The sequence below is a fragment of a genome, unplaced genomic scaffold, assembly GCF_019419815.1.
Source record: "Pyrus x bretschneideri cultivar Hongxiangsu unplaced genomic scaffold, Pyrus_bretschneideri_v1 Contig21, whole genome shotgun sequence".
Classification (NCBI taxonomy): domain Eukaryota; kingdom Viridiplantae; phylum Streptophyta; class Magnoliopsida; order Rosales; family Rosaceae; genus Pyrus; species Pyrus x bretschneideri.
In genome coordinates, this window is record NW_025999513.1 from 1,071,233 (window position 1) to 1,095,795 (window position 24,563).

Here is a 24,563-nt window from a genome sequence, read left to right on the forward strand (position 1 = left end):
TTAATGTTGGAGTTAAAAGCACCTAAAGCAGATTACCAAGTTATGATTTTGTTGCTGTAACTTTGTAGCTGGCCCTTAACTTAGAAGGTTTGTAGGGTTGATTTTTGTGGATGTTTGTAGGGTTCTTAATTTCTTATGTAAGGATGCAAAGAGATGTCCCACATCAAAAGCTTACCAAACCTTGCATGTGTTTATCTAAAATTAGGCTATACTCATATTGTATATGGTAGAACCTCGACTTCATTCATCTTAGGCCTTGCATAGTTGCACTGTATTTTTTTTATTGTTGAATTTCGACCTGCAATTTCCAAAGTGCAAGAGTTGCATGAGTATTCCCGAGTGCCAAATCCTTATTATCCCTTCTATACATTTGGCTTCTATGTAACTCCAGAGAACCTCTGTTGTTGGGGTTCGTCATTTCCAAATCATGTGCTTGGAGATAAAAGTATATTTGTTTAGGGTTGAATTGTTATATTATTCTTCTCTCTAGGAGGCATAAATATATAATCATACATGAGGCCCTATAAATTAGGAAACAAGAATCCTAAATATACAATGAATCAGTCATGTAATCCTATTCTAATTACATTCCTAAACCATAAAGTTGACTCACACCAACACTCCCCCTTAAGTTGGTGCGTAGATATCACCTAACCCCAACTTGTCGAGTGAGTCTTGAAAAACCTTCACCGACATTGCATGAGTTAACACATCAGCTAACTATTCTTCTTACTTCACATACGGAATGTCAATCAACTTAACGTCCAACTTCTCCTTGATAAAATGTCTATCCAACTCCACCATGTTTTGTACGATCATGTTGGACTGGATTATTGGCTATCTCTCTCACTGCTTGATTGTCACAGTAGAACAACATAAACTCCCGAGGCTTAAATCCTTTTTCAATTATAAGAATCTAGATCCATAACAATTCGCAAATCCCATGTGCCATACCTCGATATTTTGCCTCGGCTATGGATTTGGCCACCACGTTTTGTTTTTTACTTCTCCAAGTTACGAGATTTCCTACTACAAATGTAAAGTAGCCTGACATGCAGTGACTATGTCCATGTTTCTTGAAAATTAATCCTTTCCCAGGTGCACCTTTCAAATAACTCAATATACTCATTATGGCTGCCATATGATCCTTACTAGGAGAGTGCATAACTTGACTTACGATTCTAACTGCATATACAATATCTGGCCTCGTAGGTGATAAATAAATCAATCTAACCTCTGGTACCTCTCTTTGTTAGTTGGAATTTGATTATGGTATATTGTCAGGTGATGATTCTGCATGATAGGGGTTTCTGTTGGTTTACATGCCAACATCCCAGTTTCAGAGAAAAGATCTAGGACATATTTTTGCTGACACAAGTAAATACCATCACAAGAACAAAAACTTTGATTCCGAGAAAGTATTTCAAGCCCCCCTAGATCCTTCATCTCAAACTCTGAGGAAAGATAACTTTGCAATCTTTTTATCTATTCTATATCATCGCCAGTGACTACCATATCATCCACATAGATTATCAACAAAGTGACCTTACTTCCCATGGGATTGATAAACAGTGCATAGTCTGCATTCCCTTGTTTGTAGCCATAACTCTTTATTACTTGGGTGAACCTCCTAAACCATGCTCTGGGTGATTGTTTGAGACCATAGAGGGCCTTTCAAAGTTTGCACACTTTTCCAACTCCATTTGGTACTTCGTATCTAGGTGGAAAATCCATGTATACTTCTTCCAAATCTCCATGTAAGAAGGCATTTTTCAAATCAAATTGTTTCAAGGGCCAATCAAAGTTAGCAACTAAGTACAAAAAAACTCGAAAAATAGTATTCATTTTTGCAACTGGAGCAAACGTTTGCTGATAATCAACTCCAAATGTCTATGTGTACCCTTTAGCAACCAATCTTGCCTTGTATCTATCTATGGATCTGTCTGCTTTGTGCTTTATGGTGAATACCCATTTACATCGCACCGGTCTCTTCTTATGTGGCAGTGGTACCACGTTCAATGTTCCATTTCTTTGTAAGGCCTTCATCTCAACCTCCATGGCTTCTATCCAACAAGAATCTTGCAGGGCTTCTTCCACTTTGGTTGGGATCTTAACTCCAGCCATTTGATTCACAAACGCTTAATACTTAAGTGATAAACGATGTGTTGACGCATACTGTGCAATTGCATATCTCACTTTTCCATCCGAAGAAAATCTATCAGGTGGTTTATTGCAGTTTTGCCTAGAAGGTAAGACATAAGATTTTCAATAATACTTGAATTATGAGAACGTAACTCTTGGATATCCTCGGGGATATGAGCGAGTACTGGTAGAGGAGAATGAAGGTTATTATTTGATGGATCTACTACTTCGGTGCTATCCATTTTCCTTCTTCCTGACCCAAACAATTCAGGCCCATTTATAGACCAAGTCAAAGGCTTTCCCCTCAATCCACTACTGCATTCCCTAGCATGTTCTCCATAATAAGCCCATAGGTCAGCACTTGGGCTGCCCAAAGACTTCACATCTTGTTCCCCACAGTCAATGGATGGATCCATGCTTGGTGTAAATGCATGAATCAGTGTTTGGGCTCCTACCAAGCGGGCCTACGTTGGTGGTCAAGTCGGCACTTAGGCTACTGCCAAGTGTATTACTAGCAAGCTCACTATTTTCTTGGTTTATTTCAACCCTCCCATTGGACAGCTCCAATGGCATATCAAACCACCTATATTTGTCTTGTATACTAACCAATCCCCCCTGATGAGTAAAGTGGGTTGGTTCTGTAGCAAAGAACATTTCAATTTCGGAGAATGTGACATCCATGGTGACGTATAAATGCCTAGTAGAAGGATGATAACATCGGTATCCCTTTTGTTGGCTATTAAATCCAAAAAACACACAACGAATCGTACATGGGTCCAATTTAATGCGTTGGTTTTTTTGAAGATGCACATATGCCACACAACCAAAAATGCAAAGTGATAACTGAAGAGAGGACAGAAGAGAGACATGATCCGTCAAGGCTACCAAAGGGGTTTGAAAATTATGAATCTGGGAAGGCTCAGTTCAGGAGGTAAACGGAATAGGTGACAGCCTCTGCCCAATATGTGTTAGGTGCCTATGCTCCAATAAGAAATGCTCGAGTAGTTTCCAAGATATGCTAGTTCTTACGCTCTGCCACATCATTTTGTTGTGGGGTTTGAGGACAAGTGGTCTCATAAACAATGCCGTGCTCCGTGAAAAACTCAGAGACTTCTGAATTAAGATATTCTCCACTATTATCTAATCTGAGGACTTTAATAGGGAGGAAGAATTGATTTCCAATCATACGGTAAAATTGTTGGAAGATTTGACCAACATCACTTTTCTGTTTCATTGTATAAAGCCATGTCATTCGAGTGCAATCATCCACAACGATAACAAACCACCAAATACCATGTTGTGTAGTTATTGGTGAAGGACCCCATACATCAGAGTGAACTAACTCAAAAGGCATTGTTCTTTTATTGAAACTCAAATGGTATGAAGTACAATGACTTTTTGCAAGATTGCAATCATTACAGCAGAAATCAGACTCTGAAATGCCACTAAATAATGACGGAAGTAATTTTTTCAAATAACCAAAAGATGCATGTCCTAGTCGATGATGTCATAACCAAATTGTCTTGGTCTTATTATTGTAACTGCTACGCACTTGATTGACTCGGCTTGGAGCCACATCCTCCATATAATATAACCTTCTCCTCTTAGTATCACGCCCAATGATCGTCTATGTTTGGATATCCTAAAGTAGGCAAAAAGTAGGAAACATTAGTACTACACAATCCAACTGTTTTGTAACCTGACCAACATAGAGTAAATGATTTGATAATAATGGAACAAGTAGTGTATTGTGCAAAGATAAAGATGGAGTAAGGTCTATTGAACCAACTCCTGTAACAAGAGCAACTTCACCATTTGCGGTGATAACATTCTCCTTTGGTGGGGAAGTCATGTGGTGAAATAATGATTTGTCGTATGTCATGTGATCAATAGCCCAGGAGTTTATTATCCAGCCGAAATCTCGTTTAATGGATGCTATGAGTGCAGTACCAATGTTACCTGGATCCTTATTTGAAATTTGCTTAATTAACGAGAGCATCTGGTCAATATCTTCCTCTGTTGTAGGTTGCAATTTTTCTTCTAAGTTGTGGCCCATTTGTTCATCCAAGTCGTGGGTTGATGTGTAGGGCCTAGGCTCATAATATCTTGTTGTAATATCAGGTTTCCCAACATTACAATTGGACCCTATGTAGCCTGCTGTCATAGCAGCCCCTCCAGCCCTAGACTCGACCAATTTGGCCTGCCCTATGCGCTTCCCTTTGGTTTTCAACTGTTTTTTTTTAATTCCCACTACCATTTTGGATACCCATGTAATTCAAAACATGTGTCTTCAAAGTGCTGCTTTCCCTTGTAGTGATTGCAATGAAGTTTGTCATTATCGATGTCTTATTGGGTACGGTTTGGGTGTGGTGTTCCAGTGGACGGTGGACGCATGGATGGTGGTAGGGACTTGGTGACCATTGCCATAGAAGAGCTTGTTGTCGTGGCCCTTGTCCCAAGCATAGTTTTCTTTCTTTGTGCTTCACGTTGAACCAAACTGAAGCACTCTTCAATCCCATAAATGGGTTTCTTCTTAGGATTCACTCTAGCCATTGTCTAATCCTGCAAGAAAGTCATACACCCTGTCTTTTGAAAGCTCTTCCATACGGGTTCTAAGATCAGCTACACACAGCATCTTGATAGGACATCTTTTATCAAGGTCTTGCCATACTCCCTTCAATTTTAAGACCACCAGGATTTGTTTTTTCTTATGCAATCTTTGCAGAATGCACGGCTTAGCTTTGACTTGTTTTAGGGTTTGGGAAGAGATAGGCCGAAACATGCTCTGATGCCAAGATAAAAGTATATTTGTTTAGGGTTGAATTGTTATATTATTCTTCTATCTAGGAGGCATATATATAATCATACATGAGGCCCAATAAATTAGGAAACAAGAATCCCAAATATACAATGAATCAGTCATGTAATCCTATGCTATTTACATTCCTAAACCATAAAGTTGACTCATGCCAACACTTGGTACCTGTGATTGTCTAGGAAATTGGTTGTTATTCTCAAAGAGAAAGAAAAAAAAATTACATGGGGCAGATAATGGAGTCACTATAAAAATATATATTTAAGAATAAATTTCACAATCTCCTGTACTTTATTTTCTCCAAATTAGAGGAATTTATACAAAAACAACAGAGCAATACAAGGAAATAAATCTAAATGATAATCTAGAATACAAATAAGACCATTGCTCAGAAACCTAGACCATACATGCTTTCATCTTAGCAAGTATACACAAGACTGAATCATTAAATAAACTAGACCATACATATTGACAGCCAAACTTCATACCTTAAGATATCCAGTGCAGGGACCCCGTTGAGCCCTTTCGTATAGTAGTATGCGACAAAATCTTTCACCGTGGTTTCCCGCTAAACTGCGGAAATTTCTTCCGATAACAACTCCTTGATTGGCACATACCTCCTCGAGGAATTTTCCGGCGGAAGATGTCTAAAAAAACATACCACCAAATTCTTGGGCCTATGTTTTTGGCCGACACCCTATGGTTGACACCAATAAACTTGTCGTTTGAGATTAGCTATTAATTAGAAACTACATAATAATAAGCTATGGTGCTATGTAGCATTAAATGTCACAAGTATTGGATGACTTGGGTTCACGGAACCAAGTAAAATCAATAATTCAAACTAATCCAAATCATCCAATGTTTGTATCATTTAATACTACATACAAGGAAGAATTTTCTGTAATAATATCTGCATTTCATTTACAATTTGGTTAAATTTGACTTGCAAGTAACAGATCTCCGAGATTTATAACTAAAGCTCCATGAATTGGGGTAACATGAACCCATTGGTTTTTCAGGAGTTGGAGGCCGCCGATTTGGTCTTGTAGGAGCAGAATGAGCAAACTTCTATCAGAATGTTGACTCAACAATAATGTGCTTATAAGTAATTGGGTTACTTCTCATATTACCAATTGATTTTTTTTATGGAACCTCAACTTTCTTCATGGTATTAGAGCAGGTTGTCCCACGTATTAAACTCAACAGCCTCCACGTCACCCGAGTTGTGTTGTCAACATGTTAAGCTTGAAAATTCGCACACGTGAGGGGCATGTTGAGAATGAACCCCACATGGATGACAGAAGGAACCTTACATATGCTTATATGTAGTTGGGCTATTCCTAATATTACCAATTAGTTTTATGGTGAAACCGTAATTTTTTTTACAACTATTGTGATAAAGTCCACGAAATCAGATAAACAAAAGACCGCCATACGAGAACCAGAGAGAAGAAGTTAATCTTTATACCCAGAAGAAAAAATGTGGAACAAAAATTCATGCATTATACCTGCAAGTTAAACAGCACCGATTCAAGCTCTGTATACTTTAAGTCAAAATAATTGAGTTCAAGATTTGATTGGTGATTCTGATACCACATGTAAAAGTTTTCATTTAGGATCTAAACTAATTAAATACAAGTAGCTACAGTTAATGCCATAATCATATGTAGAACTGATTTCATGGAAACAATTAATAAAACTTACTTGGAGGCCCTGCTTCTCTCCTCGTTAGAGTTCTTATCTCTTTGTGAGAGTTCTTCTCTTCATTGTGTGAGAGTTTCCAGATCCACCCTAGCTATAACCAGGGTCCCTGTCATCCCTTTTCTTATTTCCTGTCTGTTCTCTCTTTGCCACTCTGTCATCCATGCCCTTTCCTGTTTCTCCTTGAAGCCACCTATTAGATTTGTAACCACTAATCTTTTTCTCGAATTTTCGCGATTCTCTCAGGAAGGTGTATCACCTTCTTCCACTTGTATGTGTGCCCCCGTTGGCATTGTTGCTTGTGAGTTGCTTATTCCCATAGGCTTCCTTCGAATGGTGACTACAACTTCTAGGGTGCTCGTTGGAGGATCGCGTCTTCTGTTTCTTCACTCCTGGGGCGGCTTTTCTTGGCTGGATTTTAGAATGCTGTTGGGGTCTTGGTTTGAGGCGTTCTGTCTGCAGGTATCTTCGATGTGTTTTTCGGTTTTTTTTCTATATTGGGCTCACTCAAAACTTTGTTTTGGGCTCATGGGTTACTTTGGAGGTCCATTTTTGCTTGTGTGTATTGTATTTGAACCTTTTCTACTATAATATATTGTGTCGGTAATAAAGTAACTTTTTACTAATAAAAACTTTTTCTCTCTACAATATTATGTTTAGTTCTCAATAGGACGAACTTTTCAATATGAACGATAAATTGCTAGTGGAGAGACAAAACATATATATCTACAATAGTTAACAGTTTCTTCTTATTAAGAAAACTGTCATCCACCATTTGAATGCTTTAAAACCACTCTTCTAGAGTTCTACTCCCACTAAAATATTTCCTGATGCATGTTATAATTTTATTTTTTATTTAATATAACACAAATAAAATAATGTGACAAAGCGTGACACAATCATACAAGAAACCTGAAAATGCGATATGGGAAATTAAAAGGTCGGACGGACACGTTTCACATTTCAGAATAAATGTTTAAAAAAGTCATAATGTTTACACCAACATTCATATCTTGAAATGTAGTAAAGGCTGACATGTCCCCTTTGCTTTTTCTGAGGCGTGGTGCATCATATACTCTTTCAATTCGAGTTCCCGGTAGAATTGGGGATTTTCTTCTGTTACCAATTCCTTGATTGGTGCGTAAGCTTTTGATTTCCCTGCGACAACATATGGTCGAAAAAAGCTTGCCACCGAAATTCTTGGGCCTACGCTCTTGGATATTACTCTGTGGGGGACGCTCATATACTTGTTGTTTGCCATGAGCTGCACAAAAACAAGAAAAATTATAAGGCAAGTGAATTATACCAGACCAGTCCATCTCTAGCTGCCTTCTTCGAATTTCTCTTTTCATAAATTTGACAATAAGTTATACATATTAACACCCTCTATGATTTTTTTTGATTTTATAACAGCTAGTAATTTTGGAAATTTTACGAACACTTTTAAGATTTCAAATTACTTTCACAAACTCCTTCTGTCAAAATTTCATCTAAAATTATTTATGGCATAAAAAATGTTTCTTTAACTGACAAATTTTTCGTGAGAAATAATTACATGAACACCGCTTGAGTTTACTGTATTCTTACGTAACCCTAAGGTTTCTTGTTTTTTCCACGTGCCTCCGTACGGTTATAATATTTGCATAAAGACTCGACATGAGGTTTTAACATGTTTTCATTTAAGCACTAAATACAAAATGACTTGACATTAGTTAAAAACAAGTTAACAAAATATAATTTCGTGAAGTTAAAACAATCTTCTAAGTTCTCGTAATGTCTTTATCTTACATGCTAATAAACGAGGGTAATTTCTTTTAAATTTTGTAATTGTCATAATGTTCTTCTTCTTTATAAAGGGTGGTATATAAAAGGGGTTTTTTTTTCTTTATAACTTTAATCCTTTAAGAAGATTGAAATTTAAAATAAACCTGTGTTAGATTACATATTGATTATAATGACACACTCCGATCGAAATTAAGGCGTGCTGGCAGCCACGCGGCTACCAAGGCACGGCTAGACGTGCCCCCACGTGCGGCCACGTGCCTAGCACGCCTAACGGAAAAGTTAACGCCGTAAGGAAAATTCCGTTAAAACTAACCTGACGCTGTTAGCTGCCGTTAGGAATATTCCATCAACAATCGAAATCAAGGCGTGCTGGTTGTCAAGCATTGATTTCGGTCGGGGTGTGTCAATAATCCCTTAATTTGTCCTTAATTCAAAATAATTAATGTGCATTTTATTTATTGTCTCCCATTAAATACTTAAATTTATTAATATACAAATTTTAATTTTTTTTTGACCAAAAAAGAGTTTTTAATTTATTAATTTTATTTAACATTCTTTAAACTTGAAAGACTCAATTAATGTACCTAAATGTTAGTACCAAAATGTATTATATTAAACTAATGTATTTAAATGTTAGTGCCGGAATGTATGTACCGAAATATATGCACCAAAATGTATTATATTAAATTAATGTAACCAAATGTGTGTACCGAAATGTATTATATTAAATTAATATACCTAAATATTTGTATCGAAATGTATGTACCGAAATGTTTGTACATATATGTATGTACCGAAATGTATTATAATGAATTTAATGTACCTAAATGAAAAAGACAAAGTACATCGAAATATTTTGTATAACAAAGATTAATTTATCTAAATGATTAAAATAAAATATATTACGATAATAAAATGAAAATGAAAATTATAATCAAATAAATTAATACATTAAAAATTAGGAAGAAAAAGAGAAATAATTAAAAAATCAAAATGTAATTAATAAATGAGGTTATTAATGTATCAAGGGACTAAAATTAGATTTTGATCTAAATCATGGTTTTAATCTAAAAGTCATCTTTGTCAAGAATTAAAATGAAGTTTTCTATATATAAAATCTGAGGCTGAGGGGCTTATCCAAAAATTTAAATAGACCTTTGGGGGTGCAGGGGTGTAGGCAGTTTAAAGATTTTTTTCACCATCAATTTTGAGATGAAAATTTTAACGGAAGGGTTTCTGTGAAAACAATTTGAAACCTTAATGTAATTCCAAAACCTCAAGGGGATTATGTGAAAAATCGAAACACCTTTGAGGGTGTTGATTTTTTCTCAGTTGATGTTTGGATATTTGTTTGAACTACTGTCACTATTCATTAATGGTAAAGTAATAGAAAAGTAAGAATTGAAGATAATTTTTCTATAACAACTTGCCTGCAGAAAGTCCCCAATGTTGACAATTAGAGCACCTTCCTTGGGAGGAACATTAACCCATCGATTATCATATAAAACTTGGAGGCCACCAGTTTGGTCTTGTAAAAGTATGGTGATGAAGGTGCCATCAGTATGCTTGCCAGTGCCCAACGTCAAGTCTGGTTCAGGGCATGCTGGGTAGTAGTGACACAGTTGAATAAGCCCCTCAGCGCAATCCATGTTTTTAAGATGGTTTGAGTTGAGCCCAAGAGCCTCGGATAGTAACTCAAACAAAATAAATCCCAAATCCATCACTTGCTTTGAGTAATCATTCACAATTTCTCTGCACAACTCCAACATATATATCAAGTTCAATCATGATTAAAGTTATGAAAGTAAATATGATCATAAAAGACTAAAATTGCAATTAATAGTTAAAAGTACCAGTATAATATATGTTCATTTCCCACCAGTGTCACCAACAAATATATATAATTGTAGCAAAAATTTGCACATTTATATCATATACTTGTACGATGTGATAAGTTTTGTATAATAATGTCGACGAATTCACCCCATCGCAATAGGTGGGTAGCAAATCACAACCCGTTCTCGAGTTTAATCAAAATATGGACGAGTTCTATAACTAACATTTTGTTATAGGAAATTCCTTTTACAAAGTAAATTATAGATGCAATGATGCATGATCAATTAAATCAAGTAGATGATCTCAATAAAACACTTAATTGTACAAAACTAAAAGGACAAGAATTATACCTGCACACTGAGGGTAATTCTTCTGGTTTGGGTGGATCCGGAGCCACATAACACACAAGTGTATCCTTCCAGTTAGCTTCCAGAGAATGGTACATATCACGATTGGACATAAAAAACACCTTCCTCGCAAAGTCCCTTGAATAAAACTCTTTCTTAAGCTCAATATCCAGCTCATGGAACTCACGCACTCCATCAATCATTCGATTCAAAACTTCAACAGGAATCCCATGATTTACAACCTGAAAGAAACCCCATTTCTCACTCGCAACTCTGACTTCGTCGATGACTCGAGGACGCGAAGCGGGATCGTTTTGGTGTATGCCTTGGAGATCAATGACTGGAATACTGAGCATGGCTTTCTCCCCAGCGGCCTCCGTCTCATGATCATGCCGTGATGGACAGTAGAAAATACGGGGAATTTTCGTGCAGCCTGCATCGAGCAGTCCCTTGACGCCGGCTTTTGTATCATCAAATGCTTTCAGCTCACTTCTGCGGTCACCGTAATTATCCCCCATTGCAGTACACCTAATTCCAAGTTCATCTCCAACTGCGTTTATTGTGGCCGCCATGTCCTTCAATATTTTTCCACAGTACAACGCAAGGAAAAAGATCTAGGTCTTAGAGAAAAGCTTTATTGCTTGTTCTGTCTGGACAACCGTAGTGGGTATTTATCAAGCAATAATTTATTTATTTTATTAACATTGATTTTATCGGATCATCGGATGTCCCCGGGGGGACATTGTTTTAACATTGATTAAATTACTTGCCGGCAATTTAACATGGATTAAATTACTTGCTTCAAATTATATTTTGCCACTTCAATTTTGGATTATATCATATTCATTCCTTATGTTTTTAGTATTGTAATTTTTACATTAGCTCACAAATTTGTTACAGTATCAATTACATAATTTGTTAATTAACAAATTAAGTGATTACATGACACACATAAAACTCATATTTATAGTGATGCGGATGCAACTTTCCAGTTTGTAAATTAAAAAATAAAAATATTTTAAATATAAAACAAAAATTTAAGGTATACGGGGGAGCCCACATCACTTCGCAACATTTTAAATTCAAAACTCTACTATTTCTAGAGAACTCACACCCTCAGCGCCCATAAACAGCCACACCACGCCGCCCAAACCCACACCGGTTCAGTAACCTTTTCTTTATCGAAAGGATAAGGATGGTTTGCCCTCTCACTTCTGATGCCTTTTTGTATTTTTTATTTGTGTGGTTACAGTTAAATTATGTTGATATTTTATATTATTATTCATTTTTGTCTTATTATTTCTATAAAAAAATAATATAAATGTTGACGTAGCTTAACAACAACCACACAAAATAAAAAAGCACGAGAGGATACCGAAAGTGAAAGGATAGACAATCTTGTCTTTATGAAAATGGCCATTCATATTCATGTCTGTCCTATCTGATATTTGAAATGATTAAATTCATATTCATGTCTGTCCTATTTGATATGTGAAATGATTAATCAAATCATATTTCATAATACTGCTTTTTCATAGGTCATATATACAATGGCCGGTTCTTTGCTTTCTTTAATTTTGTCCACTCTAATAGTTGTACTTTTGTCTTGTCTATTTCCCTTCGGAAGCTTCTACAATTAAGGTATCTAGTAAGGCATGGTACAAACATACGGCGTTAAGCTAAAATATCCAAATACAAGTTGGATCTTTTGTAACATAGTAGAGCATACACACAGGATTTCTGTTTGAATTTGAAATAACAATTTGGGGCGAGAAGGTCGACCCGAGAACTATGAACCTTAGTTCAGTACGCATTCTTCAGGCCAATGGGCTTTTAGCCTGTAAATAGGATCAGTTTGACTGAGTCCTTTTGAAAGAAGGACTGTGAAGAAATCAAGTATGGATGGCTCGGTTGAGTCATATGCGAATAGAAATTGCTAGTGATCAAATTGAGCCTTGGATAAATACGAATTATCCCAAGGATTAGTGTGCCAGCGTAATTGAATAAAGATGGATGAGTCTCATAACGAGATTAGATTCAGAGTCCTAGTTGGAATCAAAGAGGCGAGACTAGATGAATGTGAAGTTTTGACCACAAAAGGATAAAGGGATTATCCAAGCAGATGTCGAGCAAATATAATCCCATCAGGACTCTACCACGAATGCCTTACCTATAAACAGAGAAGGCTCTGCAACAGAAGTTGCCCTTCAACTCAAAAAACAACTCAAAAACACTCTATGTGAAACCCTCACTCGACATTAAACCTTTTTGACATTCCTAAGAATAACACTAACTATCCTAACATACCGGCCGACACATCTTCATTTCAAACAAGTAAACAACATTGTGTTGGAAACCCCCGACACCTTCATTTTGGATAAGTAAACAATACTGGAGCTATAAAACTAGGTGATTCAAGAGCACTATCAGTTCGGATAAGTGAACAACACTACTTCTGGTTAGTTGGTTAATCATACTCAAATCTGTAAGGCTACATCATCCCTCAAATTCACATTTCATTGTAATACACATATTCCATCCATTTTTTTTTTCTATATAAATAAAACCCCAAAAGCACAACCTATGTAATACTTTCTCAAAACAATAAGGGATCGATTTCTGCGTATGAGCTCAACTCCAATATCGGAGCATGGTAAAGAGATGTGTCTAACAAAGAAATGGCTAAGTTAAAGGCTCAACGGGCTACTAAGGATGAACATAGCATATAAGGTAGGCATGAAAGGCTCAAACGATCCAAAGATGGCCTATATCACTTCCAAGTTATTACATGAATTGATGAATAAATCAAGAGGTATAAAGCAAGTTCTAGAGATACATGTAAGAAATCAAACGCACAAGAATAATGTGATTGCTGCATGATAGTTCAACCACAAAATAGGCTCAAAAGCTCACAAGGATTACATTAAGTCACTATATTCACATATGAAGTGTTAAACCATGCTTTAGTTTCACATCAACAAGGCAAAGTGCATTCAGTTTTCCAAAGATGATCGAACGTGTATAAAGCTAACAAAATGAATAAAGAGATTCACCTAAAACATGCTTACGACTTTCTCAATAACCATAGTTCAAATTCAATTCAATTTCATCATTGGGTTGGGAAGCTAACGAAAATCTAACTAAAAACAAGAAATAAAAAACAAAGTATTTTTCAAAGTTTCTGATTTTTATAGAATTTTAATTTTTTTTTTTTTTTATAAAAATACTAACTAAAAGTAAATAATTAAAAAAAAAAAAAAAAAAAAGGGAGGATCCAGCCAATTAAAAGCAACATGCTTATTCCAAATGAAACAGTCAGACTAAACAAAATTTCTTCAACCAGGGCTTAAAAATCTCACTCCCACCCCCTAAACTTAGATGAGACATTGTCCTCAATGTCTAGAAATAAAGCACGTAAACAGAAGAAGGGAAGGATAAATGAATAATATCACTTGAACAGAGAAACGCCCCTGATTTATGCTTCACATGGCAGCCATGGTGTTCAATGCAATAGCCACCCCCAAACTTAAACATCCGCGGTCTCAATCATTGTTATGTGGCAGCTAGACGTCCCTACACCAACATAAAATAGTCAGCGAGTAGCAAATAAGTGAAGACAGAAAACAAAACAAAGAAAACAAAAAATATGAAATTAAACAAATAGAAAATATAAGAAAAGCATGGGTTGCCTCCCATGAAGCACTAAATTTATAGTCTTCAGCCGGACTATAGTGTTGCTCAGGCGCAATCAAATAAAGGGATGTCAATCTTCATTGCATCGAAGTTGACTTCCAAATAAGGTTTCAATCGTTGACCGTTAACTTTGAATGCATTCCCAGTCTCCAGATTTTGCACCTCAACTGCCCCAGGAGGAAAGACTTGTAATACTAGAAATGGACCATACCAACGTGAACGAAGCTTTCCAGGAAAAAGCTTCAATCTAGAATTGTACAACAACACCTTCTGACCAACAATGAATGACACACCCCGACCGAGATCAGAGTGTGCAGGCCGTCACGTGGAAGTGACGTAGCCGTGTGCATAGTGCGGAAGCTAGAAAGATAGTAATATAAAAGTACGAATAATTAAAATCTAGCATACAATAGTCAAAGTAAAGAGTGCTAGTGCGAGTGAACCGCTAAGTCAGAGCATTAAGTCTACAGCAGTCCAAATTAACATAATACGATAACAGTGCACCCGAAGTGACCCTACATTAGTGCGAGTCTGTCAGAAGCGCCGGGAAGCCCTCTGGGAAACCACCGAACCTGCTAGCTAGCTAAAACCTGGAGGAGCGCAAAACAAAAGTGTGAGGGGGCAAAAACAAAGCTTTTCGAAAACCATTTCAAAAACAATATTCTAACCCCTCGCCGTAAAACCTGTATACTTCCCAGAAAATAAACATATGTACGTAGGTATAAATATGCCAATCATGCTCAAATATATGCCATATCGGAACCTCAGCCTGAAATGCAAGTGCTCAGGTATAAATCACATCAATAACATATAATTTGGCAGCCGGAGTCACCCTACGTGACCTGTACGGCTGCATCTAGAGCTCAAATCTCAATCTCAATAACTAAACCTGCCCACGAGTTGGAACCACCTAAAGTGGTCTGTACGACAGGCCTGGGTGTAATACATATAACGTTCTAGTGCTACGATCACGTGAAGACTGTGCGAATAATCGCGTGTCACCTACGAGTCGAAACCACCTAAAGTGGTCTGTACGACAGGACTGTGCACCTAACTTGGATCCAAGCTGAGTGTATGGTGCGGGAGGTGAACGACACGTGAAGGACTGTGCCCTACTTTGGGCGGAAGCACTAACACCGGGGGTGCAGGTTATGAGCTCTCTAATCATCTCTAACCACTATTTAATGCAATTGTTAGATAACGCTTACCTGGCACTTACCTGTGCCTCCACAGCACCATCATATCCATATATACACATGTAATTGAATGTATAAATAAACGTATATGCGACTAGTTATGCATAACCACCACTAATATATAGAAGGAATGGCATATAACGATTAAGCATTTATATAAAATTTCTAGGAATTATAAGTATATAGGTATATACAGAAAACAAAAGCCCACTCACTGGTACGTGGAAGGGTTATAGTCCCCCTGCCTCGCGTGAGCACGCTCGTCCTCGGGATACGTGTCACCTATATGCGAAAATACTATAAAAACGTTAATTTTAAAGCACATAACCATCCGTTCAAAATAACTTCTCATACATTGCTCAAAATGGACAATTGAATATACCAACGTGCTCTACACAACCTCAGGAACACACCAGAATTTTTAGAAAAAAATTTCACCGCCGCACGCGCCCCCACGCGCCGGCCAAGGCACGGCCACACTGGCCGGCCACGTGCAGGCACGTGCCTGGCACACTGACGGCGTCAACTGACGTCGTTAGGAATATTCCGTCAAATTTGACAGATTCCGTTAATGGCGTCAGGAATATTCCGTCAGAATTGACGGAATATTCCGTCTCCTTCTCCGATCAGTCTCCGGTGCCGTCGCCGCCGCCGGAAACTGGGAAACCTGCAATCGATGATTTCTCGCTCGTTTTTCCACCATTTTTCAAGATTTTTAAACCAAAATGAAGCCCTAAACTAGTAGAACACGTCTAACCAAGTTTTAAAGGCTAAAATCTACGAGAATTCACCTGTCCAAAAACTCCATGACCGGCCGACTCGAACCAGGCTATCCCTACGTCCAATCTCGTCCAACGATGTACTCCCAAGCTCCTAGGAACCTCACAAGGACATCTAAGAGCTTCAAAAGTCCAAAAACATGCTAGAATAAGTTTGCATGAATAGTGCTCAAATCGGAGCTTACGAAATCGACGTGAAAACGACTGGTTTCTCACCTGGAAATGCTATGATTGTGTTCCCCTCGACCTCACGATCACGACTATACCCTTGGTTTCCTCGATCTGTCACAGTTGATGGTTCTTGGTGCGTGACCGTACGTTTGAAGGAAGAAGAAGGAGGAACGAGGACTTGGGAAAGAGAGAGAGAGACAGAGAAAATAATAGAGGGAGAGGGAGAGTGAGACAGTGTGTGTGTGTGTGTGGCCCAACACTTGCCAACACCACACAAACAACCAAACAACATAACAAAACAAACTAGGGGTAAAAGGGTCATTTCACCTATGCGTTTCGTTAGTTTCGGGACGGGATGTCACATAGAACTCTTTTCGCAGGATGTTTTTATCATGCCAACGCTTGGTTCTTTCCTTGTAAATTTAAGCATTCTCATAAGCCTCGTTTCTCAACTCCTCAAGCTCATCTAATAGCAAAAGCCTTTTCTGTCCAGCTGCTTGAAAATCGAAATTAAGCTTCTTGATTGCACAATAAGCCTTGTGCTCGAGTTCAACTGGCAAGTGATAAGCTTTCCCGAAAACCAATCTGTATGGAGACATCCCAATAGGCGTTTTGTAATTCTATACGCCCATAGCGGATCATCTAAACAAAGAGACCAATCTTTACGTGATGCATTCACCGTCTTCTCCAGAATTCGCTTAATCTCTCTATTTGACACCTCGACTTGGCCACTAGTTTGAGGATGGTATGGCGTAGCGACCATATGAGTGATATTATACTTGGCCAAAAGAGCTTTAAACTGTTTATTACAAAAATGAGAACCTCCATCACTTATAATCGCTCTTGGTGTTCCAAACCGAGTGAAAATGTTAGCCTTGAGAAACCGTAGAACAATTCTAGCATCATTAGTTGGTGTGGCAATGGCTTCCACCCACTTAGAAACATAGTCGATAGCCACCAGAATATATTTGTGCTTATATGATGAAGGAAAAGGCCCCATAAAGTCTATGCCCCATACATCAAAAAGATCAACTATCAAAATGTTATTCAACGACATCTCATTTCTATGAGAGATATTACCAAGCCTTTGACATCGATCACAAGCAACAACAAATGCATGAGAATCCTTGAACAAGGTTGGCCAAAAGAATCCAGATTGCAGAACTTTGGCTGATGTCTTTGTTGCTCCAAAATGCCCTCCACAAGCATATGTATGGCAATGGTTCAAAATACTTTACTGCTCATCTCGGGGAACACACCTGCGAATGATTTGATCTGGGCAATGCTTATACAAATAGGGATCATCCCAAAAATAATGCTTCACTAGAGAGAAGAATTTCTTCCTTTGTTGAAAATTCAAATCCTTTGGAACCACCCCACTTGCCAAGTAATTTGCAAAGTCAGCAAACCAAGGGACTGCACCATGTTGAGCAGCAAACAATTGTTCATCAGGAAAAGTCTCAGTGAATGGCACAACGAGATCAACATCTTCTTCTCGAACTATCCTAGATAGATGGTCTGCCACCACATTTTCGGACCCCTTCTCATCTCGAATCTTGAGATCAAATTCTTGGAGAAGAAGTACCCATCTAATCAGTCTCGGCTTTGCGTCTTTTTTGGATAAAAGATATTTCAAGGCAGCGTGGTCAGTGTACACAATAACCTTTGAACAAATAAGATAGGACCGAAACTTGTCAAGCGCAAATACTACAGCTAACAACTCTTTTTAAGTGGTTGAATAGTTCAACTGGGCATCATTTAGCATGCGACTAGCATAGTAAATAACATGAGGTAATTTGTCCTTTCGCTGTTCCAAAACTGCTCCCACGGCATAGTCACTTGCATCACACAGAAACTTGTTGCGTAAATTAGATAACCAAAATTAAACCCATTAAGTCTCGAATTTTAGTGCTCACAAGTATACGAATCAAATGATTGTATAGCATATAAGCATGGATATCATCCCACAGAGATCGAATTGATTCTCAAAGTCTTACTAATTAAATTGAAACAAATCATAATGGAAAAGATATGAAACTTAGAAATTAAACTGAAATAAAATACAACTTTAAAAATAAAATGCATAAATTAATAAGATTAAAATATAAGAAAATAAAACCTAGGGCATTTGAATTCACCGTAACCAATCCTACTTAATTCCCTTAATATGTTATGCTCAAGTAGTTCCCCAATATTGATGATCGATTTTCCCTAAATTATTCGACGGCCATGACATCTGGTTACATCAAAAGTATCCTTACATGTTAACCCTCTATGGCATCTAGATGGATTTAAACAAGTAAGAACCTATTAAGCTCTATAGAAATCGTTGGAAAATCACACAAACCCTAATTGTATGGCATCTACAAATAGGTGTTTATGGTATCAATTGCAAGAAGCTAAACCCAAGTTAAGTATGACATCTACTCTAACTTGCATCAAATCAACCTAATTTAAACCTAGATGGTGATCAAGCATCTAAATAAAAATTAAGCGCATTACGATTATTAAAAGATACTCAATAAGGAAGAAAAACTCAATAACAACAATGCCACAAGGCAATTAAGCATTCATGATCGGGCTACATCGTAGCCCTAGCAAAGAAAAAAAAATAAAACTAGAAAATTCTTCCCTTTTCCCTTCCTTGCCGCTGCCCCCCTTTTGAATATGAATTGTGTTTTTTTTTTCTGGATGGCTTTCTCCCCCCTTATAAAACCCACGGCAAAAGAAAGTCCAAGAAAGAAATATAACAATTAAAACCCTACTAAAATCCTATCCCTAATGGACTTTAAGTCCTTATTAAATAAAAAGAAAATAACGAAAATAATAAAAACAAATAATTATGTCTGTTCTTAAATCTATTAAATAGCACTCCCATGTCTATTTGATTCCAAAACTGCTTGGTTTCATCTTCTTGTTTTAATGCATATGTCTTGGTGTAATTAATTAGCCTCTTGCTCCACTAGAATTGCTTTAGACACCTAAAAAGCTCATTTTCCACTTTTTTTTCACGTAACTCTTATATTGAATGCCTAAAAATAAAACAATAGAATTTAGTGCATTTAACCCATTCATATATACAAAATCCGAAGGAAGTATATGATAAAAATATATGAAAATATGCACCCATCACATGCCGCACCCCTCAGTTAAATATAGGCCACAACAATAGATAATTTAAAAATGAATTTTTATTAATTTTCAATCTTGTTCAAGAATTAAAGTGAAAAAAAAAAAAAAATCACCCTACGACTCTTTCACATGAAAGATAAGCAATATTTCACAATCACAATATATTTAATTATTCAATTGCCCGAATATTTGCTGAACACAAATTTAAATAACAGATTAACAGAGTTCTCTGCTTTATTTCGGCATACAGATGATTGAATAGCTATTCTTATGACTACTCAAGTTCAGCATGACTAACAGGCTTATTCATTAACACATGAGAACTTAATGGGCATAAATTTCTTCACAGCTTGAATTTCACTAAGGGGGAGACAAAATCTATCCCTTTCGTGAGGTAGTGATTCAGATAATCTTTGAAATCAACTTCTTTGTAGATTTGTGGATTTTCGTCAGATAACAACTCCTTGATTGGTCCATAAGCATATGATTTTCCTCCCTGAACATATGGCCTGAAAAAGATTGGCACTGAAATTCTTGGTCCCACCTTCTGCGCTATAACTCTGTGATAGACACTAATGAATCTGCCATTCGTGATGAGCTGCACAAAAAACAGCATAAAGTTATTAGTATTCTAATTAAATCTAATTTGAATTGTGGGAAGGAAGATTCAAACTTTGGTGCAGAGGACCGATTCCCTTTAGCCCACTTGGCTACACCCAGGTGTACTTATTACGAGTAATTTAGCGTAAAGGTTGTCATTTGGACTTTAAATTTGATAGATAATACAATGATAAGTAGGGCTAATTAATCAATGAATTCTTGCCTGCAGAAGGTCTCCGATGTTGATAACTAGAGCTCCTTTCTTTGGAGGAACATTAACCCATTGATTATCATATAAAACTTGGAGGCCACCAATTTGGTCTTGTAAAAGTACGGAGATGAAGGTGCCATCAGTGTGCTTGCTAGTGCCCAAAGTTATTTTTGGTTCAGGGCATGCTGGGTAGTAGTGACCAAGAAGAAATTGCCCCTCAGCGCATCCCATGTCTTTCAGTTTGTTTGGATTAAGCCCAAGAGCCTCAGAAAACAACTCAAACAAAGTATGTGCCAATTTCATCACTTTCTCCGAGTACTCTATCACTATTTCTCTGCAATAATATTTTATGTTAATTTTATAAGAAATTTATAACAAAAATTACAGTACCTTGTAAATCCCAAACTTAGAGAATCAATTAAGAGTAATTTTATTTAACCACCCAACGCTGACCACATACCATTGCGTAACGGACTTCTATTAGATTACTGTTAGTGTTATGCGTCTAAATTGCATTATTGATTATTTAATTACCCTACATTTGAATACATATATACCTGCACACTGAAGGCATCTCTTCTGGCGTTGGTGGATCAGGAGCCATATAACAGGAAAACGTATCCCTCCAATTAGCTTCTTGAGCATGGTACAAATCATAATTGGAGGAATAAAGAACCTTCTTCCCACTCTCACGGGAATACAACTTTTTCTTCAGCTCAGCGTCCTGCTCATGGAACCTACGCATTCCGTCGATCATCCTATCCAAAACATCATCAGAAATTCCATGATTGATCACCGCAAAGAAACCCCATTTCTCACTTGCATATCGAACTTTCTCAATTACTTCAGCTCGCAAAACTGAGTCAATATGGATGTTTTTTAGGTCAATGATCGGAATACTCAATTGGACATCGTCACTTGCCACCTTCCGGTCATCGACGCTCAGTTGCTTGGAGTGAAAAATAGATGGGAGTTTTGTAATGCCTGAATCAAGCAGTCCCTTCACACCACCTTTTGTTTCGTCGAATGCTTTTAATTCACTTATCCGATCCGTATTACTGTTGGCCTTCACTCCAGCCATTTTCGTTGTCTTGCAAAAACAAGTAAGCAAGTTAATTACACTAATCATATAGGAAGCACAAATCAAACAAGATGAGACTCTATGCACTTATCAAGAGGGAGCAGAAACAGCCTAAGATGTGTGCGTGAGGTCTTGGAACTAGAAATATATAAGTAAAAAAATGGCTTTAGGGATGGTAGATCATGAGGTGGCAGTGTGCATGAACGGACTTTCTTGAGTTTTCAAAGTAAGTGACACTTGGCTTTCATGCACACAGGTGATATCTAGCTGATGAGAATCAGCACATAAATCATAAATGTAAAAGTGAAAGTGATGAAAGCAATATTAATTTTGATGAGATTGTAGTGATATCAGAATATCTGAGAATTAATGGAGTCAAAGCTATAGAGTGCATCCTTTGCATCTACACCCTTCGGATCTTATAGGATTTGTGTTGTTTAGATATTTGATGTCCTTTGCTTTCGTTAATATGGACAGGGCAGATTGAGTATTATAACTTTTACCATGTGGTCTGATATTCTAGTTAGGAAATACAATATTAGAATGAATAATGTTAAAAAAATTAAATTTGTAAATAAAACTTACAAACTAAATAATGTATTGCCAATAGAAATATATTTACTCTCCCTAGCATTATCTTATTGAATTTTCACTCATTCATCACGAATTTGAAACTACTCATTCCTTAAATTATAGTAATAATTTCGAACTCTCTCATTTCCATAATCCTATTTCATATTTTCATTCCGCTTCACCGGTTAACCCAAAACAAGTGTTTTGAAAATTTTAAACCCTTAAATTTTCCCAACCATGTAATTAATAGAGCTCTAAATTGAGAGAAATCGTAGTTATTAGAATTCACTACTTATTTCCACCTCAGTTTCTTCAACTTTATAAACATCTAAACCATTCCAAACAGTGACAAAGCCAGAAATTATCAGGGGATGAACGAAATTTAAAAGGGTAAAAGATTTCAAAAAAATTTAGACAATAAAATCCTTTCACTTAATAGACAATATTAACATCGTTCATAATTTATCAAGCCAGTCGTATTACACACTACACGTAATTGCCTACAAATCCATTGACAAACTAAATCCACTAAAATCCATTGCCAAACTGTAGAATAGAAACTACTTGCAATTTTTGTAAGTAGTATTTCATTGTACAGTTTTCGTTAACTGATCAAATTGTAAAGTAATCTTATATTTATCCACCTCCAGGAATTGACTCAAATAATAACTTCCCTGGACATATGCAACATAAACAAAGGATTTTAATCAATATGACACCGCTAATGTTAAATCCTAATCATTTAAAACGGCAAGACTTGACTTTTACACTAATCAATTAAAAAAATAATTCTTGCTAACCAAACAGAAAATAAGATGCGGATGAAGAAACACACCTAAAACGGCGTGATTGGTTCCTCGACAACAACCAAAAAAAATCCAAATTGTCTTTTTAGACGATTGAATCGAAATCGAAACGAACAGACACACGAAGATATAGATCGAAGACCCTTCTAGTGGCTTCAAAAAGCAGGGTGGCGATGACTGACACGTTGGCTGGCAAACAGCCACTTAAACTCTGAGGACAAGAAATAAACAAGATAGCACCCAACAAAAAGGTATAATCGACTTTTCATTGCACAAATGAGGAAACATAAAGGGAAGTAGGCTGAAACAGAAAAGGATCCGGGAACCAATATAAACCATAAAAAGTATACAACACGATCACCAACACGTGGCACAATCAATGCTCACCTACCATGCAACAGGTGACATGACAGGCACAATCAATCCTCACCTACCAAAGGCAATCATGACATGACATGATAGGGATGCAGGGAACCATGGGAGGAGAGTCAGGAGAAGAAATTTTTAATAATTGTTTTGCCCATGATCTACTTTTTTTATAATTTTTTAATATGTTGTTTGCCACAAATCATTGGAGGCCCTACGTGGAAGGTAAAAAAAGGAGCAAAACCAAAAAATAAAATAACCAAAAGGCCAAGACAGGTGGGCTTTTTAAAATTTTTAACAATTATTTTGTGCATGCAATCTAATTTATTTATAATTTTTTATTCTGTTTCGAAGGTGAGATGGCGACAGGAATAGCAGGGAAGTATGCTGAGGGGAAGTCGGGAGAGAAAAAGGAAACAAATACCTAGAATCAAAAGGGCAAGACGGCCAAGCCGAGCAACACGCGAGAAGAAAAAAGATGAAGGAAAAGGGTAAAAACGACATTTCATGTAGCATCTTCAATATGCCAAAAAAGTAGGTGTTAAATCAGGGGCAAAACCGAAACAACACTGTTAATAAACAGCGCTTTTCCAACTGCTTTTAGTATATATAGAATGTCCTTCACTTTCGTTAATATGGAAAGGGTAGATTGAGTATTATAATTTTTACCGTGTGGTCTGATATCCTAGCTAGAGAATACAATATTGAAATGGATAATGCTAGAAAAATTAAATTTGTAAGTAAAATTTACAAATTAAATAATGTGTCACCAATAGGAATACATTTACTCTCCCTAGCATTATCCTATTGGATTTTCACTCATACATCGCGAATTTGAAACTACTCATTCCTTAAATTATAGTAATAATTTCAAACTCTTTCATTTCCATAATCCTATTTCATATTTTCATTCTGCTTCACCGGTTAACCCAAAACAAGTGTTTTGAAAATTTTAAACCCTTAAATTTTCCCAACCATGTAATTAATAGAGCTTTAAATTGAGAGAAATCGTAATTATTAGCATTCAATACTTATTTCCACCTCAGTTTCTTCAACTTTATAAACATCTAAACCATTACAAACAGTGGCAAAACCAGAAATTGTTAAGGAATGGACGAAATTTAAAAGGGTAAAAGATTTCAAAAAAATTTAGACAATGAAATCCTTTAAGTTAGTAGACAATATTAACATCGTTCATAATTTATCAAGTTAGTCGTATTACACACTACACGTAATTGCCTACAAATCCATTGACAAACTATAAATCCACTAAAATCCATTGCCAAACTGTAGAATAGAAACTACTGGCCATTTTTGTAAGTAGTA

General features: G+C 36.7%; 2 protein-coding genes and 1 long non-coding RNA gene across 3 annotated transcripts; all 3 read right to left on the bottom strand.

Moving 5' to 3' along the window:
• Positions 1-5,199: 5,199 nt before the first annotated feature.
• Positions 5,200-7,203, bottom strand: LOC125477357. Its single transcript, XR_007258472.1, has 2 exons — positions 6,665-7,203; positions 5,200-5,654 (listed from the first exon to the last, which is right to left on the bottom strand). It is a non-coding gene; the product is annotated as an uncharacterized LOC125477357 (long non-coding RNA).
• Positions 7,204-7,563: 360 nt separating this feature from the next.
• Positions 7,564-11,485, bottom strand: LOC103939373 (1-aminocyclopropane-1-carboxylate oxidase homolog 1). The gene is made up of 3 exons (XM_009349455.3): positions 10,633-11,485; positions 9,877-10,198; positions 7,564-7,925 (listed from the first exon to the last, which is right to left on the bottom strand). Exons 1-3 carry the CDS (start codon positions 11,199-11,201, stop codon positions 7,668-7,670), a joined length of 1,149 nt encoding a protein of 382 aa, XP_009347730.2. The 5' UTR covers positions 11,202-11,485; the 3' UTR covers positions 7,564-7,667.
• Positions 11,486-19,744: 8,259 nt separating this feature from the next.
• Positions 19,745-23,054, bottom strand: LOC103939374 (1-aminocyclopropane-1-carboxylate oxidase homolog 1). The gene is made up of 4 exons (XM_009349456.3): positions 22,901-23,054; positions 20,969-21,501; positions 20,424-20,745; positions 19,745-20,198 (listed from the first exon to the last, which is right to left on the bottom strand). Exons 2-4 carry the CDS (start codon positions 21,490-21,492, stop codon positions 19,944-19,946), a joined length of 1,101 nt encoding a protein of 366 aa, XP_009347731.3. The 5' UTR covers positions 21,493-21,501; positions 22,901-23,054; the 3' UTR covers positions 19,745-19,943.
• Positions 23,055-24,563: the final 1,509 nt, after the last annotated feature.

Excerpts from the sequence above, each read along its gene's own strand:
- LOC103939373 (XM_009349455.3), bottom strand. The coding sequence starts at position 11,201 with ATGGCGGCCACAATAAACGCAGTTGGAGATGAACTTGGAATTAGGTGT. Across the intron at positions 10,199-10,632 it reads GAATTACCCTCAGTGTGCAG|AGAAATTGTGAATGATTACT; the intron begins GTATAATTCTTG and ends GGAGTTGTGCAG. Across the intron at positions 7,926-9,876 it reads ACATTGGGGACTTTCTGCAG|CTCATGGCAAACAACAAGTA; the intron begins GCAAGTTGTTAT and ends GTTTTTGTGCAG.
- LOC103939374 (XM_009349456.3), bottom strand. The coding sequence starts at position 21,492 with ATGGCTGGAGTGAAGGCCAACAGTAATACGGATCGGATAAGTGAATTA. Across the intron at positions 20,746-20,968 it reads GAGATGCCTTCAGTGTGCAG|AGAAATAGTGATAGAGTACT; the intron begins GTATATATGTAT and ends ATATTATTGCAG. Across the intron at positions 20,199-20,423 it reads ACATCGGAGACCTTCTGCAG|CTCATCACGAATGGCAGATT; the intron begins GCAAGAATTCAT and ends TTTTTTGTGCAG.